The 17,682-nt window shown below is 35.1% G+C and overlaps 1 protein-coding gene across 1 annotated transcript in view; it reads left to right on the forward strand.

Moving 5' to 3' along the window:
- Positions 1 to 15,881: 15,881 nt before the first annotated feature.
- Positions 15,882 to 17,682, forward strand: part of LOC129005971 (lysosomal aspartic protease-like) — a 50,148-nt gene continuing 48,347 nt past the window's right edge. The window contains exon 1 of the mRNA XM_054435048.1: positions 15,882 to 16,063. Within this exon, the coding sequence (XP_054291023.1) occupies positions 15,882 to 16,063 (182 nt within the window). The remainder of the gene's footprint in view (positions 16,064 to 17,682) is intronic.

Genomic DNA, 17,682 nt, shown 5'->3' on the forward strand with positions numbered 1-17,682 from the left:
ATGGCAAATTTTGCTGAAGTTTTTGGGAATTCTCGGTAAATGTTAAGGAGTGTGTCCCAAACACATTCCACAAGAGTTAACTTTTGAACCAATTTGTTCTAGGTTAATCATTATCTGTCCTGTAATAGGCAATTTATTTATATTGGCAACCATACACAAGACAGTTAAAATATTACATAGTGATTTAACATAGATTCACAATGTTTACATAAATCACAGAGAGAATAATATTGTTTATTGAATTAACAAAGGACAAGAATGTGTACTTGTATAAAAACTACAAAAACATGGAATGATAATACGGTATTATAATAACGACAATTACACTAAATATTATTTGACTTAACACGTTCGCTGCTGAGCGCTAGATGCCGGGACGGCGCCAGTTGCTGAACTAACGCTCGGCCGCTGCGTAACATTGCCACCGATACACTGAATTACAATAAAAACAACAGTAGTTATACTGGATGGCAATGTTCTGCAATAAAACTGGCTTTGGATATAGTACTAAGTGATTCTGATAGATAGCAGCACTACCCAGGTTACAGTCGTTAAAGTAGTATCGCTATCCAGCAGGAAAGAGGTAAAACAAAGCCCTGTTCCAAACGACCCAGGTGGTGACTTGGGAAACTATATTTTTTATTGTCAGAAAAGTACGTCCCCACGAGCTGCAAAGAAATATAGAACGCTTGTGACGTGCTGGCTTATCCATAGCAACGTTAAACAACAATGAACGGTGACGTTCTGGAACGTTCTTAGCTCCTGGCGCCGTGGCCCGGCTGACGTTCCAGAACGTCCGTAGCAGCGAACGTGTTAAAGGTTAATCCAGGCTTGCTTTCAAACGTGCTCGGACCCAGAGGCGCAAGATGTTTTGGGTTTGTTGGGGTGAAAGCAATAGAAAACATTTTAAATCACGTGACAATGGAAAATCCTCTCCACTCTCCAACTCTCCCTCAAACTCAACAACTATTTTCATAAATATGCACAATTTAATCAATAATATACTATATAACAAAAATAAATTGTGAAAACCTTTTTTTTTGTGGTTTTCTATGGGTGCTGAATAGCCTAGTTACGTCCCTGGCAATGAAATCACTTGATTCATTAGATAAGTGAAAAAACTTGAAACAACTGTTACAACATAACTTTAAAAATTCTAAAACAACTTTATTACATTTAATTACATTACTCATTACATTTAATAAAGTGACAGTGACGCACTACAAGCTCTGTAATCATCTTCCCAAATGAGTTTCATATTATACTTTTTTGCCACACTACCAACTACACACAGCTAAATACAGCATGTTAAAAACAACCTATTTAATGACAAAAATATTAAATATACAGTTCACCAAACAGAATTGTCAACTATTTTTAAAGAGTATGTTTCCAATATTTAATTTGTGAAAGTGCAATTAGTCTGGTCAAACCTGAAAAATATTTATAGTGTAGCTTCGTTGAAAGCCTACTAAGAAACTCATACAGTTGAACCTCGGTAGGAAGACCCTCGAAAACAAGTCTTCGTTGATAACAAGTGTAATTTTCAAATCCCCTTGAATTTATTTTACCCCAAATCACATGTTATTGCAAACCTCAATAAGGAGTCAACCTTGATAACAAGTCTTATTTAATAATCCCCATGAGAGTCTTGTTATCAAGGTTCTACTGTATTATAGCTTTTTGAAAAAGTGTCATGTTCACGTGAGAACAATCCTTAAATTGACCCTTACTCCAGCTGACTTTACTGGTGCCTTACTATGAAAGATGACTTTCTGGTATGAAAAAACTACAGAAACCAATTGATTAATTTTTAGTATAGCGAAAAGTGATTAGTGTGCTAATAGCTAAAAGTACCTAACCTTTTAATGTCCTTACTATTTATGTGTATATTTTCATACCCAATACTATGGTTTTGTCAACATTGGCAAGCCTGGGAAGACATTCAAAATGGTGATGGACACGGCTTGGGCCTACACCTGGGTTCAGTCCGTGGAATGCCCCCTCGTCAGCATAGCTTGTGGTATTGTGCTTTACTGTCTTGGTTTCGCTGGTCTTTGGTTTATGTGGCCGATTGGAAGCCAATATTAAAACGTGTTTCCCATATGGCTTAAAAGACATGAAGTATTATACACTAGTCTCCACAAGTTCACTCATTCAATTCAAAGAATCTTTATTTGTTTGTAACATCGAATACACATAAATAGTGCCAAATACAGGCATTGAAAAATGATAAACAAAGGTATCTTAGAATTAAAAATGTAAAAACTAACATTACTTCTTATAACTCATCACAAGAATAAATAGCTTTTTTGATGAAGTATTGCTTCAATTTAATCTTGAATTTTTATTTGATGCCTTATCTGTAATGCTTTTTGAAATTTTGTTATACAATTTTGAACCAGCATATTTAGGTTTCTTTTTGAAAAGTTCCAGAGCTTTTGAGAGCTTAATTATAAAGGAGACCTCGAAGAACAGTTTGGAATTCATTTTTGCCAATATCCTACTGATTTTAAAATAGGTAAATTAAATTTATGATACAGGTGATTTTTGATTAAGGTATAAATGTATTTTTCAGCCCGACATGAAAGATATGACCACAGTAGATCATCGACTTATAAACCTGATGGCACCAGCTTCAACATTTCCAACACTTATGTTGGATATCTTTCCAATGACTTGTTCTTGGTAAGTTTTATCCATTTTCAATAATCACTAATCTTTTTTTATACACTTGATTTAACAAAAATATTATTTGTAGTTAATAGTGCTTTTTTTCAGGGGACTTATAGTAGTAGTGTGTTAACGACACGAGTAGAAAATTTAAGGTGCCAGCCTTGGCGAGTGCATTAAAACCTTCTACAAGTGTCGTTAACACTATTTACGCAAGTTGCATACATTACTTTACCTACGACAGTGTTTTAATTATAAATCACTACTCATTACTTCTAAGAGAGGTTATGTTTTTGTTTAAACCTCTCATTGCCACTGTCAGTGATGCAACCAAACATTGTACCAAACACTAATTGCAGCACTCAACAATTAAATTGGCCTAAACAGCTGATTAGTTGAAGTTCGAATCATTACAATTTTACTTCTTCTCTCTCAATCCTTGAACCTCATTGGTCCGTGTTACTCTGTTGTTTTGACTCTTAATAGTTCAAACAAATTAAAGCAGTAAAACCATATGTAACATCATATACGTTGGGCACAACCATTCAGAACATTCATCAAAGTACGGTACGCAAGAAATTTCAGATTGGTTAGGTAAGTAGGAATTAGTACAAGCAGTCTAGGATATTACCAAAACTAATAAACACTCGGTTTCAAAAATATACTATATTTGCCATTGGAGTTGGCTGCAGCACATGAAGCGGGAGTGGTTACACCATAGTGTATAAATGCTCCCATCAGACTGAATGTATTTACAAACCGCTTAAAAATATGTGAAAAGTTTAAATAATGTGAAAATCAGCCCCAAGCTTGAGTTATAAGTTGTTAAAAAAGTTTCCTGTACATTTTCTCACTATGTTTTTGTTGATGAAATTGTAACATACCTTTGCTCCCCAGGTTGGCCAGATGAATACCACAGATCAGAAGTTTGCAGAACTCAAACATTTGCCATGGATAAACGCTCTGTATGAACCAGACGGAGACCTAGGGCTAGGCTTAGAAAAACTGTCCCCCGGTGTCACTCCTTTGTTCTACAACATCTACAGACAGAACAAAATTGCTCCAATATTTTCTTTCTACATTAACAGGTATGTTTTCAGTTCACTTTTTTCTGTATAATTTATTGACAATTAGCTATTGATCAATGTGTTACTTTACCTATAGTACAAGACAGTTATCCAAAAAAAGACCCTAACCTAGAACAAATTAGTTCAAGGATAAACTCTTCTGGAATGTGCTTGGGACACACTCTTAAATATTTCCCGAGAATTCCCAAAAAATGCCACTTCAGCAAAATCTGCCATCCTGGAAAATGGCATCGAAACAAATCATACTTGTGAGGTTTAAGGGAAATTGTTATAACTTCAAATTTATTCAACTTCCGTAAAGCCTTGAAAGTTTGATTTGTTTCGCTGCCATTTTCCAAGATGGCAAATTTTGCTGAAGTTTTTGGGAATTCTCGGTAAATGTTAAGGAGTGTGTCCCAAACACATTCCACAAGAGTTAACTTTTGAACCAATTTGTTCTAGGTTAATCATTATCTGTCCTGTAATAGGCAATTTATTTATATTGGCAACCATACACAAGACAGTTAAAATATTACATAGTGATTTAACATAGATTCACAATGTTTACATAAATCACAGAGAGAATAATATTGTTTATTGAATTAACAAAGGACAAGAATGTGTACTTGTATAAAAACTACAAAAACATGGAATGATAATACGGTATTATAATAACGACAATTACACTAAATATTATTTGACTTAACACGTTCGCTGCTGAGCGCTAGATGCCGGGACGGCGCCAGTTGCTGAACTAACGCTCGGCCGCTGCGTAACATTGCCACCGATACACTGAATTACAATAAAAACAACAGTAGTTATACTGGATGGCAATGTTCTGCAATAAAACTGGCTTTGGATATAGTACTAAGTGATTCTGATAGATAGCAGCACTACCCAGGTTACAGTCGTTAAAGTAGTATCGCTATCCAGCAGGAAAGAGGTAAAACAAAGCCCTGTTCCAAACGACCCAGGTGGTGACTTGGGAAACTATATTTTTTATTGTCAGAAAAGTACGTCCCCACGAGCTGCAAAGAAATATAGAACGCTTGTGACGTGCTGGCTTATCCATAGCAACGTTAAACAACAATGAACGGTGACGTTCTGGAACGTTCTTAGCTCCTGGCGCCGTGGCCCGGCTGACGTTCCAGAACGTCCGTAGCAGCGAACGTGTTAAAGGTTAATCCAGGCTTGCTTTCAAACGTGCTCGGACCCAGAGGCGCAAGATGTTTTGGGTTTGTTGGGGGTGAAAGCAATAGAAAACATTTTAAATCACGTGACAATGGAAAATCCTCTCCACTCTCCAACTCTCCCTCAAACTCAACAACTATTTTCATAAATATGCACAATTTAATCAATAATATACTATATAACAAAAATAAATTGTGAAAACCTTTTTTTTTGTGGTTTTCTATGGGTGCTGAATAGCCTAGTTACGTCCCTGGCAATGAAATCACTTGATTCATTAGATAAGTGAAAAAACTTGAAACAACTGTTACAACATAACTTTAAAAATTCTAAAACAACTTTATTACATTTAATTACATTACTCATTACATTTAATAAAGTGACAGTGACGCACTACAAGCTCTGTAATCATCTTCCCAAATGAGTTTCATATTATACTTTTTTGCCACACTACCAACTACACACAGCTAAATACAGCATGTTAAAAACAACCTATTTAATGACAAAAATATTAAATATACAGTTCACCAAACAGAATTGTCAACTATTTTTAAAGAGTATGTTTCCAATATTTAATTTGTGAAAGTGCAATTAGTCTGGTCAAACCTGAAAAATATTTATAGTGTAGCTTCGTTGAAAGCCTACTAAGAAACTCATACAGTTGAACCTCGGTAGGAAGACCCTCGAAAACAAGTCTTCGTTGATAACAAGTGTAATTTTCAAATCCCCTTGAATTTATTTTACCCCAAATCACATGTTATTGCAAACCTCAATAAGGAGTCAACCTTGATAACAAGTCTTATTTAATAATCCCCATGAGAGTCTTGTTATCAAGGTTCTACTGTATTATAGCTTTTTGAAAAAGTGTCATGTTCACGTGAGAACAATCCTTAAATTGACCCTTACTCCAGCTGACTTTACTGGTGCCTTACTATGAAAGATGACTTTCTGGTATGAAAAAACTACAGAAACCAATTGATTAATTTTTAGTATAGCGAAAAGTGATTAGTGTGCTAATAGCTAAAAGTACCTAACCTTTTAATGTCCTTACTATTTATGTGTATATTTTCATACCCAATACTATGGTTTTGTCAACATTGGCAAGCCTGGGAAGACATTCAAAATGGTGATGGACACGGCTTGGGCCTACACCTGGGTTCAGTCCGTGGAATGCCCCCTCGTCAGCATAGCTTGTGGTATTGTGCTTTACTGTCTTGGTTTCGCTGGTCTTTGGTTTATGTGGCCGATTGGAAGCCAATATTAAAACGTGTTTCCCATATGGCTTAAAAGACATGAAGTATTATACACTAGTCTCCACAAGTTCACTCATTCAATTCAAAGAATCTTTATTTGTTTGTAACATCGAATACACATAAATAGTGCCAAATACAGGCATTGAAAAATGATAAACAAAGGTATCTTAGAATTAAAAATGTAAAAACTAACATTACTTCTTATAACTCATCACAAGAATAAATAGCTTTTTTGATGAAGTATTGCTTCAATTTAATCTTGAATTTTTATTTGATGCCTTATCTGTAATGCTTTTTGAAATTTTGTTATACAATTTTGAACCAGCATATTTAGGTTTCTTTTTGAAAAGTTCCAGAGCTTTTGAGAGCTTAATTATAAAGGAGACCTCGAAGAACAGTTTGGAATTCATTTTTGCCAATATCCTACTGATTTTAAAATAGGTAAATTAAATTTATGATACAGGTGATTTTTGATTAAGGTATAAATGTATTTTTCAGCCCGACATGAAAGATATGACCACAGTAGATCATCGACTTATAAACCTGATGGCACCAACTTCAACATTTCCAACACTTATGTTGGATATCTTTCCAATGACTTGTTCTTGGTAAGTTTTATCCATTTTCAATAATCACTAATCTTTTTTTATACACTTGATTTAACAAAAATATTATTTGTAGTTAATAGTGCTTTTTTTCAGGGGACTTATAGTAGTAGTGTGTTAACGACACGAGTAGAAAATTTAAGGTGCCAGCCTTGGCGAGTGCATTAAAACCTTCTACAAGTGTCGTTAACACTATTTACGCAAGTTGCATACATTACTTTACCTACGACAGTGTTTTAATTATAAATCACTACTCATTACTTCTAAGAGAGGTTATGTTTTTGTTTAAACCTCTCATTGCCACTGTCAGTGATGCAACCAAACATTGTACCAAACACTAATTGCAGCACTCAACAATTAAATTGGCCTAAACAGCTGATTAGTTGAAGTTCGAATCATTACAATTTTACTTCTTCTCTCTCAATCCTTGAACCTCATTGGTCCGTGTTACTCTGTTGTTTTGACTCTTAATAGTTCAAACAAATTAAAGCAGTAAAACCATATGTAACATCATATACGTTGGGCACAACCATTCAGAACATTCATCAAAGTACGGTACGCAAGAAATTTCAGATTGGTTAGGTAAGTAGGAATTAGTACAAGCAGTCTAGGATATTACCAAAAATAATAAACACTCGGTTTCAAAAATATACTATATTTGCCATTGGAGTTGGCTGCAGCACATGAAGCGGGAGTGGTTACACCATAGTGTATAAATGCTCCCATCAGACTGAATGTATTTACAAACCGCTTAAAAATATGTGAAAAGTTTAAATAATGTGAAAATCAGCCCCAAGCTTGAGTTATAAGTTATTAAAAAAGTTTCCTGTACATTTTCTCACTATGTTTTTGTTGATGAAATTGTAACATACCTTTGCTCCCCAGGTTGGCCAGATGAATACCACAGATCAGAAGTTTGCAGAACTCAAACATTTGCCATGGATAAACGCTCTGTATGAACCAGACGGAGACCTAGGGCTAGGCTTAGAAAAACTGTCCCCCGGTGTCACTCCTTTGTTCTACAACATCTACAGACAGAACAAAATTGCTCCAATATTTTCTTTCTACATTAACAGGTATGTTTTCAGTTCACTTTTTTCTGTATAATTTATTGACAATTAGCTATTGATCAATGTGTTACTTTACCTATAGTACAAGACAGTTATCCAAAAAAAGACCCTAACCTAGAACAAATTAGTTCAAGGATAAACTCTTCTGGAATGTGCTTGGGACACACTCTTAAATATTTCCCGAGAATTCCCAAAAAATGCCACTTCAGCAAAATCTGCCATCCTGGAAAATGGCATCGAAACAAATCATACTTGTGAGGTTTAAGGGAAATTGTTATAACTTCAAATTTATTCAACTTCCGTAAAGCCTTGAAAGTTTGATTTGTTTCGCTGCCATTTTCCAAGATGGCAAATTTTGCTGAAGTTTTTGGGAATTCTCGGTAAATGTTAAGGAGTGTGTCCCAAACACATTCCACAAGAGTTAACTTTTGAACCAATTTGTTCTAGGTTAATCATTATCTGTCCTGTAATAGGCAATTTATTTATATTGGCAACCATACACAAGACAGTTAAAATATTACATAGTGATTTAACATAGATTCACAATGTTTACATAAATCACAGAGAGAATAATATTGTTTATTGAATTAACAAAGGACAAGAATGTGTACTTGTATAAAAACTACAAAAACATGGAATGATAATACGGTATTATAATAACGACAATTACACTAAATATTATTTGACTTAACACGTTCGCTGCTGAGCGCTAGATGCCGGGACGGCGCCAGTTGCTGAACTAACGCTCGGCCGCTGCGTAACATTGCCACCGATACACTGAATTACAATAAAAACAACAGTAGTTATACTGGATGGCAATGTTCTGCAATAAAACTGGCTTTGGATATAGTACTAAGTGATTCTGATAGATAGCAGCACTACCCAGGTTACAGTCGTTAAAGTAGTATCGCTATCCAGCAGGAAAGAGGTAAAACAAAGCCCTGTTCCAAACGACCCAGGTGGTGACTTGGGAAACTATATTTTTTATTGTCAGAAAAGTACGTCCCCACGAGCTGCAAAGAAATATAGAACGCTTGTGACGTGCTGGCTTATCCATAGCAACGTTAAACAACAATGAACGGTGACGTTCTGGAACGTTCTTAGCTCCTGGCGCCGTGGCCCGGCTGACGTTCCAGAACGTCCGTAGCAGCGAACGTGTTAAAGGTTAATCCAGGCTTGCTTTCAAACGTGCTCGGACCCAGAGGCGCAAGATGTTTTGGGTTTGTTGGGGGTGAAAGCAATAGAAAACATTTTAAATCACGTGACAATGGAAAATCCTCTCCACTCTACAACTCTCCCTCAAACTCAACAACTATTTTCATAAATATGCACAATTTAATCAATAATATACTATATAACAAAAATAAATTGTGAAAACCTTTTTTTTTGTGGTTTTCTATGGGTGCTGAATAGCCTAGTTACGTCCCTGGCAATGAAATCACTTGATTCATTAGATAAGTGAAAAAACTTGAAACAACTGTTACAACATAACTTTAAAAATTCTAAAACAACTTTATTACATTTAATTACATTACTCATTACATTTAATAAAGTGACAGTGACGCACTACAAGCTCTGTAATCATCTTCCCAAATGAGTTTCATATTATACTTTTTTGCCACACTACCAACTACACACAGCTAAATACAGCATGTTAAAAACAACCTATTTAATGACAAAAATATTAAATATACAGTTCACCAAACAGAATTGTCAACTATTTTTAAAGAGTATGTTTCCAATATTTAATTTGTGAAAGTGCAATTAGTCTGGTCAAACCTGAAAAATATTTATAGTGTAGCTTCGTTGAAAGCCTACTAAGAAACTCATACAGTTGAACCTCGGTAGGAAGACCCTCGAAAACAAGTCTTCGTTGATAACAAGTGTAATTTTCAAATCCCCTTGAATTTATTTTACCCCAAATCACATGTTATTGCAAACCTCAATAAGGAGTCAACCTTGATAACAAGTCTTATTTAATAATCCCCATGAGAGTCTTGTTATCAAGGTTCTACTGTATTATAGCTTTTTGAAAAAGTGTCATGTTCACGTGAGAACAATCCTTAAATTGACCCTTACTCCAGCTGACTTTACTGGTGCCTTACTATGAAAGATGACTTTCTGGTATGAAAAAACTACAGAAACCAATTGATTAATTTTTAGTATAGCGAAAAGTGATTAGTGTGCTAATAGCTAAAAGTACCTAACCTTTTAATGTCCTTACTATTTATGTGTATATTTTCATACCCAATACTATGGTTTTGTCAACATTGGCAAGCCTGGGAAGACATTCAAAATGGTGATGGACACGGCTTGGGCCTACACCTGGGTTCAGTCCGTGGAATGCCCCCTCGTCAGCATAGCTTGTGGTATTGTGCTTTACTGTCTTGGTTTCGCTGGTCTTTGGTTTATGTGGCCGATTGGAAGCCAATATTAAAACGTGTTTCCCATATGGCTTAAAAGACATGAAGTATTATACACTAGTCTCCACAAGTTCACTCATTCAATTCAAAGAATCTTTATTTGTTTGTAACATCGAATACACATAAATAGTGCCAAATACAGGCATTGAAAAATGATAAACAAAGGTATCTTAGAATTAAAAATGTAAAAACTAACATTACTTCTTATAACTCATCACAAGAATAAATAGCTTTTTTGATGAAGTATTGCTTCAATTTAATCTTGAATTTTTATTTGATGCCTTATCTGTAATGCTTTTTGAAATTTTGTTATACAATTTTGAACCAGCATATTTAGGTTTCTTTTTGAAAAGTTCCAGAGCTTTTGAGAGCTTAATTATAAAGGAGACCTCGAAGAACAGTTTGGAATTCATTTTTGCCAATATCCTACTGATTTTAAAATAGGTAAATTAAATTTATGATACAGGTGATTTTTGATTAAGGTATAAATGTATTTTTCAGCCCGACATGAAAGATATGACCACAGTAGATCATCGACTTATAAACCTGATGGCACCAGCTTCAACATTTCCAACACTTATGTTGGATATCTTTCCAATGACTTGTTCTTGGTAAGTTTTATCCATTTTCAATAATCACTAATCTTTTTTTATACACTTGATTTAACAAAAATATTATTTGTAGTTAATAGTGCTTTTTTTCAGGGGACTTATAGTAGTAGTGTGTTAACGACACGAGTAGAAAATTTAAGGTGCCAGCCTTGGCGAGTGCATTAAAACCTTCTACAAGTGTCGTTAACACTATTTACGCAAGTTGCATACATTACTTTACCTACGACAGTGTTTTAATTATAAATCACTACTCATTACTTCTAAGAGAGGTTATGTTTTTGTTTAAACCTCTCATTGCCACTGTCAGTGATGCAACCAAACATTGTACCAAACACTAATTGCAGCACTCAACAATTAAATTGGCCTAAACAGCTGATTAGTTGAAGTTCGAATCATTACAATTTTACTTCTTCTCTCTCAATCCTTGAACCTCATTGGTCCGTGTTACTCTGTTGTTTTGACTCTTAATAGTTCAAACAAATTAAAGCAGTAAAACCATATGTAACATCATATACGTTGGGCACAACCATTCAGAACATTCATCAAAGTACGGTACGCAAGAAATTTCAGATTGGTTAGGTAAGTAGGAATTAGTACAAGCAGTCTAGGATATTACCAAAAATAATAAACACTCGGTTTCAAAAATATACTATATTTGCCATTGGAGTTGGCTGCAGCACATGAAGCGGGAGTGGTTACACCATAGTGTATAAATGCTCCCATCAGACTGAATGTATTTACAAACCGCTTAAAAATATGTGAAAAGTTTAAATAATGTGAAAATCAGCCCCAAGCTTGAGTTATAAGTTGTTAAAAAAGTTTCCTGTACATTTTCTCACTATGTTTTTGTTGATGAAATTGTAACATACCTTTGCTCCCCAGGTTGGCCAGATGAATACCACAGATCAGAAGTTTGCAGAACTCAAACATTTGCCATGGATAAACGCTCTGTATGAACCAGACGGAGACCTAGGGCTAGGCTTAGAAAAACTGTCCCCCGGTGTCACTCCTTTGTTCTACAACATCTACAGACAGAACAAAATTGCTCCAATATTTTCTTTCTACATTAACAGGTATGTTTTCAGTTCACTTTTTTCTGTATAATTTATTGACAATTAGCTATTGATCAATGTGTTACTTTACCTATAGTACAAGACAGTTATCCAAAAAAAGACCCTAACCTAGAACAAATTAGTTCAAGGATAAACTCTTCTGGAATGTGCTTGGGACACACTCTTAAATATTTCCCGAGAATTCCCAAAAAATGCCACTTCAGCAAAATCTGCCATCCTGGAAAATGGCATCGAAACAAATCATACTTGTGAGGTTTAAGGGAAATTGTTATAACTTCAAATTTATTCAACTTCCGTAAAGCCTTGAAAGTTTGATTTGTTTCGCTGCCATTTTCCAAGATGGCAAATTTTGCTGAAGTTTTTGGGAATTCTCGGTAAATGTTAAGGAGTGTGTCCCAAACACATTCCACAAGAGTTAACTTTTGAACCAATTTGTTCTAGGTTAATCATTATCTGTCCTGTAATAGGCAATTTATTTATATTGGCAACCATACACAAGACAGTTAAAATATTACATAGTGATTTAACATAGATTCACAATGTTTACATAAATCACAGAGAGAATAATATTGTTTATTGAATTAACAAAGGACAAGAATGTGTACTTGTATAAAAACTACAAAAACATGGAATGATAATACGGTATTATAATAACGACAATTACACTAAATATTATTTGACTTAACACGTTCGCTGCTGAGCGCTAGATGCCGGGACGGCGCCAGTTGCTGAACTAACGCTCGGCCGCTGCGTAACATTGCCACCGATACACTGAATTACAATAAAAACAACAGTAGTTATACTGGATGGCAATGTTCTGCAATAAAACTGGCTTTGGATATAGTACTAAGTGATTCTGATAGATAGCAGCACTACCCAGGTTACAGTCGTTAAAGTAGTATCGCTATCCAGCAGGAAAGAGGTAAAACAAAGCCCTGTTCCAAACGACCCAGGTGGTGACTTGGGAAACTATATTTTTTATTGTCAGAAAAGTACGTCCCCACGAGCTGCAAAGAAATATAGAACGCTTGTGACGTGCTGGCTTATCCATAGCAACGTTAAACAACAATGAACGGTGACGTTCTGGAACGTTCTTAGCTCCTGGCGCCGTGGCCCGGCTGACGTTCCAGAACGTCCGTAGCAGCGAACGTGTTAAAGGTTAATCCAGGCTTGCTTTCAAACGTGCTCGGACCCAGAGGCGCAAGATGTTTTGGGTTTGTTGGGGTGAAAGCAATAGAAAACATTTTAAATCACGTGACAATGGAAAATCCTCTCCACTCTCCAACTCTCCCTCAAACTCAACAACTATTTTCATAAATATGCACAATTTAATCAATAATATACTATATAACAAAAATAAATTGTGAAAACCTTTTTTTTTGTGGTTTTCTATGGGTGCTGAATAGCCTAGTTACGTCCCTGGCAATGAAATCACTTGATTCATTAGATAAGTGAAAAAACTTGAAACAACTGTTACAACATAACTTTAAAAATTCTAAAACAACTTTATTACATTTAATTACATTACTCATTACATTTAATAAAGTGACAGTGACGCACTACAAGCTCTGTAATCATCTTCCCAAATGAGTTTCATATTATACTTTTTTGCCACACTACCAACTACACACAGCTAAATACAGCATGTTAAAAACAACCTATTTAATGACAAAAATATTAAATATACAGTTCACCAAACAGAATTGTCAACTATTTTTAAAGAGTATGTTTCCAATATTTAATTTGTGAAAGTGCAATTAGTCTGGTCAAACCTGAAAAATATTTATAGTGTAGCTTCGTTGAAAGCCTACTAAGAAACTCATACAGTTGAACCTCGGTAGGAAGACCCTCGAAAACAAGTCTTCGTTGATAACAAGTGTAATTTTCAAATCCCCTTGAATTTATTTTACCCCAAATCACATGTTATTGCAAACCTCAATAAGGAGTCAACCTTGATAACAAGTCTTATTTAATAATCCCCATGAGAGTCTTGTTATCAAGGTTCTACTGTATTATAGCTTTTTGAAAAAGTGTCATGTTCACGTGAGAACAATCCTTAAATTGACCCTTACTCCAGCTGACTTTACTGGTGCCTTACTATGAAAGATGACTTTCTGGTATGAAAAAACTACAGAAACCAATTGATTAATTTTTAGTATAGCGAAAAGTGATTAGTGTGCTAATAGCTAAAAGTACCTAACCTTTTAATGTCCTTACTATTTATGTGTATATTTTCATACCCAATACTATGGTTTTGTCAACATTGGCAAGCCTGGGAAGACATTCAAAATGGTGATGGACACGGCTTGGGCCTACACCTGGGTTCAGTCCGTGGAATGCCCCCTCGTCAGCATAGCTTGTGGTATTGTGCTTTACTGTCTTGGTTTCGCTGGTCTTTGGTTTATGTGGCCGATTGGAAGCCAATATTAAAACGTGTTTCCCATATGGCTTAAAAGACATGAAGTATTATACACTAGTCTCCACAAGTTCACTCATTCAATTCAAAGAATCTTTATTTGTTTGTAACATCGAATACACATAAATAGTGCCAAATACAGGCATTGAAAAATGATAAACAAAGGTATCTTAGAATTAAAAATGTAAAAACTAACATTACTTCTTATAACTCATCACAAGAATAAATAGCTTTTTTGATGAAGTATTGCTTCAATTTAATCTTGAATTTTTATTTGATGCCTTATCTGTAATGCTTTTTGAAATTTTGTTATACAATTTTGAACCAGCATATTTAGGTTTCTTTTTGAAAAGTTCCAGAGCTTTTGAGAGCTTAATTATAAAGGAGACCTCGAAGAACAGTTTGGAATTCATTTTTGCCAATATCCTACTGATTTTAAAATAGGTAAATTAAATTTATGATACAGGTGATTTTTGATTAAGGTATAAATGTATTTTTCAGCCCGACATGAAAGATATGACCACAGTAGATCATCGACTTATAAACCTGATGGCACCAGCTTCAACATTTCCAACACTTATGTTGGATATCTTTCCAATGACTTGTTCTTGGTAAGTTTTATCCATTTTCAATAATCACTAATCTTTTTTTATACACTTGATTTAACAAAAATATTATTTGTAGTTAATAGTGCTTTTTTTCAGGGGACTTATAGTAGTAGTGTGTTAACGACACGAGTAGAAAATTTAAGGTGCCAGCCTTGGCGAGTGCATTAAAACCTTCTACAAGTGTCGTTAACACTATTTACGCAAGTTGCATACATTACTTTACCTACGACAGTGTTTTAATTATAAATCACTACTCATTACTTCTAAGAGAGGTTATGTTTTTGTTTAAACCTCTCATTGCCACTGTCAGTGATGCAACCAAACATTGTACCAAACACTAATTGCAGCACTCAACAATTAAATTGGCCTAAACAGCTGATTAGTTGAAGTTCGAATCATTACAATTTTACTTCTTCTCTCTCAATCCTTGAACCTCATTGGTCCGTGTTACTCTGTTGTTTTGACTCTTAATAGTTCAAACAAATTAAAGCAGTAAAACCATATGTAACATCATATACGTTGGGCACAACCATTCAGAACATTCATCAAAGTACGGTACGCAAGAAATTTCAGATTGGTTAGGTAAGTAGGAATTAGTACAAGCAGTCTAGGATATTACCAAAACTAATAAACACTCGGTTTCAAAAATATACTATATTTGCCATTGGAGTTGGCTGCAGCACATGAAGCGGGAGTGGTTACACCATAGTGTATAAATGCTCCCATCAGACTGAATGTATTTACAAACCGCTTAAAAATATGTGAAAAGTTTAAATAATGTGAAAATCAGCCCCAAGCTTGAGTTATAAGTTGTTAAAAAAGTTTCCTGTACATTTTCTCACTATGTTTTTGTTGATGAAATTGTAACATACCTTTGCTCCCCAGGTTGGCCAGATGAATACCACAGATCAGAAGTTTGCAGAACTCAAACATTTGCCATGGATAAACGCTCTGTATGAACCAGACGGAGACCTAGGGCTAGGCTTAGAAAAACTGTCCCCCGGTGTCACTCCTTTGTTCTACAACATCTACAGACAGAACAAAATTGCTCCAATATTTTCTTTCTACATTAACAGGTATGTTTTCAGTTCACTTTTTTCTGTATAATTTATTGACAATTAGCTATTGATCAATGTGTTACTTTACCTATAGTACAAGACAGTTATCCAAAAAAAGACCCTAACCTAGAACAAATTAGTTCAAGGATAAACTCTTCTGGAATGTGCTTGGGACACACTCTTAAATATTTCCCGAGAATTCCCAAAAAATGCCACTTCAGCAAAATCTGCCATCCTGGAAAATGGCATCGAAACAAATCATACTTGTGAGGTTTAAGGGAAATTGCTATAACTTCAAATTTATTCAACTTCCGTAAATCCTTGAAAGTTTGATTTGTTTCGCTGCCATTTTCCAAGATGGCAAATTTTGCTGAAGTTTTTGGGAATTCTCGGTAAATGTTAAGGAGTGTGTCCCAAACACATTCCACAAGAGTTAACTTTTGAACCAATTTGTTCTAGGTTAATCATTATCTGTCCTGTAATAGGCAATTTATTTATATTGGCAACCATACACAAGACAGTTAAAATATTACATAGTGATTTAACATAGATTCACAATGTTTACATAAATCACAGAGAGAATAATATTGTTTATTGAATTAACAAAGGACAAGAATGTGTACTTGTATAAAAACTACAAAAACATGGAATGATAATACGGTATTATAATAACGACAATTACACTAAATACCATTTGACTTAACACGTTCGCTGCTGAGCGCTAGATGCCGGGACGGCGCCAGTTGCTGAACTAACGCTCGGCCGCTGCGTAACATTGCCACCGATACACTGAATTACAATAAAAACAACAGTAGTTATACTGGATGGCAATGTTCTGCAATAAAACTGGCTTTGGATATAGTACTAAGTGATTCTGATAGATAGCAGCACTACCCAGGTTACAGTCGTTAAAGTAGTATCGCTATCCAGCAGGAAAGAGGTAAAACAAAGCCCTGTTCCAAACGACCCAGGTGGTGACTTGGGAAACTATATTTTTTATTGTCAGAAAAGTACGTCCCCACGAGCTGCAAAGAAATATAGAACGCTTGTGACGTGCTGGCTTATCCATAGCAACGTTAAACAACAATGAACGGTGACGTTCTGGAACGTTCTTAGCTCCTAACGCCGTGGCCCGGCTGACGTTCCGGAACGTCCGTAGCAGCGAACGTGTTAAAGGTTAATCCAGGCTTGCTTTCAAACGTGCTCGGACCCAGAGGCGCAAGATGTTTTGGGTTTGTTGGGGGTGAAAGCAATAGAAAACATTTTAAATCACGTGACAATGGAAAATCCTCTCCACTCTCCAACTCTCCCTCAAACTCAACAACTATTTTCATAAATATGCACAATTTAATCAATAATATACTATATAACAAAAATAAATTGTGAAAACCTTTTTTTTGTGGTTTTCTATGGGTGCTGAATAGCCTAGTTACGTCCCTGGCAATGAAATCACTTGATTCATTAGATAAGTGAAAAAACTTGAAACAACTGTTACAACATAACTTTAAAAATTCTAAAACAACTTTATTACATTTAATTACATTACTCATTACATTTAATAAAGTGACAGTGACGCACTACAAGCTCTGTAATCATCTTCCCAAATGAGTTTCATATTATACTTTTTTGCCACACTA

The sequence above is a fragment of the Macrosteles quadrilineatus genome, unplaced genomic scaffold (genome assembly GCF_028750875.1).
Source record: "Macrosteles quadrilineatus isolate MER2022 unplaced genomic scaffold, UCM_ALF_1.0 Scaffold_48__1_contigs__length_938360, whole genome shotgun sequence".
Lineage (NCBI taxonomy): Eukaryota > Metazoa > Arthropoda > Insecta > Hemiptera > Cicadellidae > Macrosteles > Macrosteles quadrilineatus.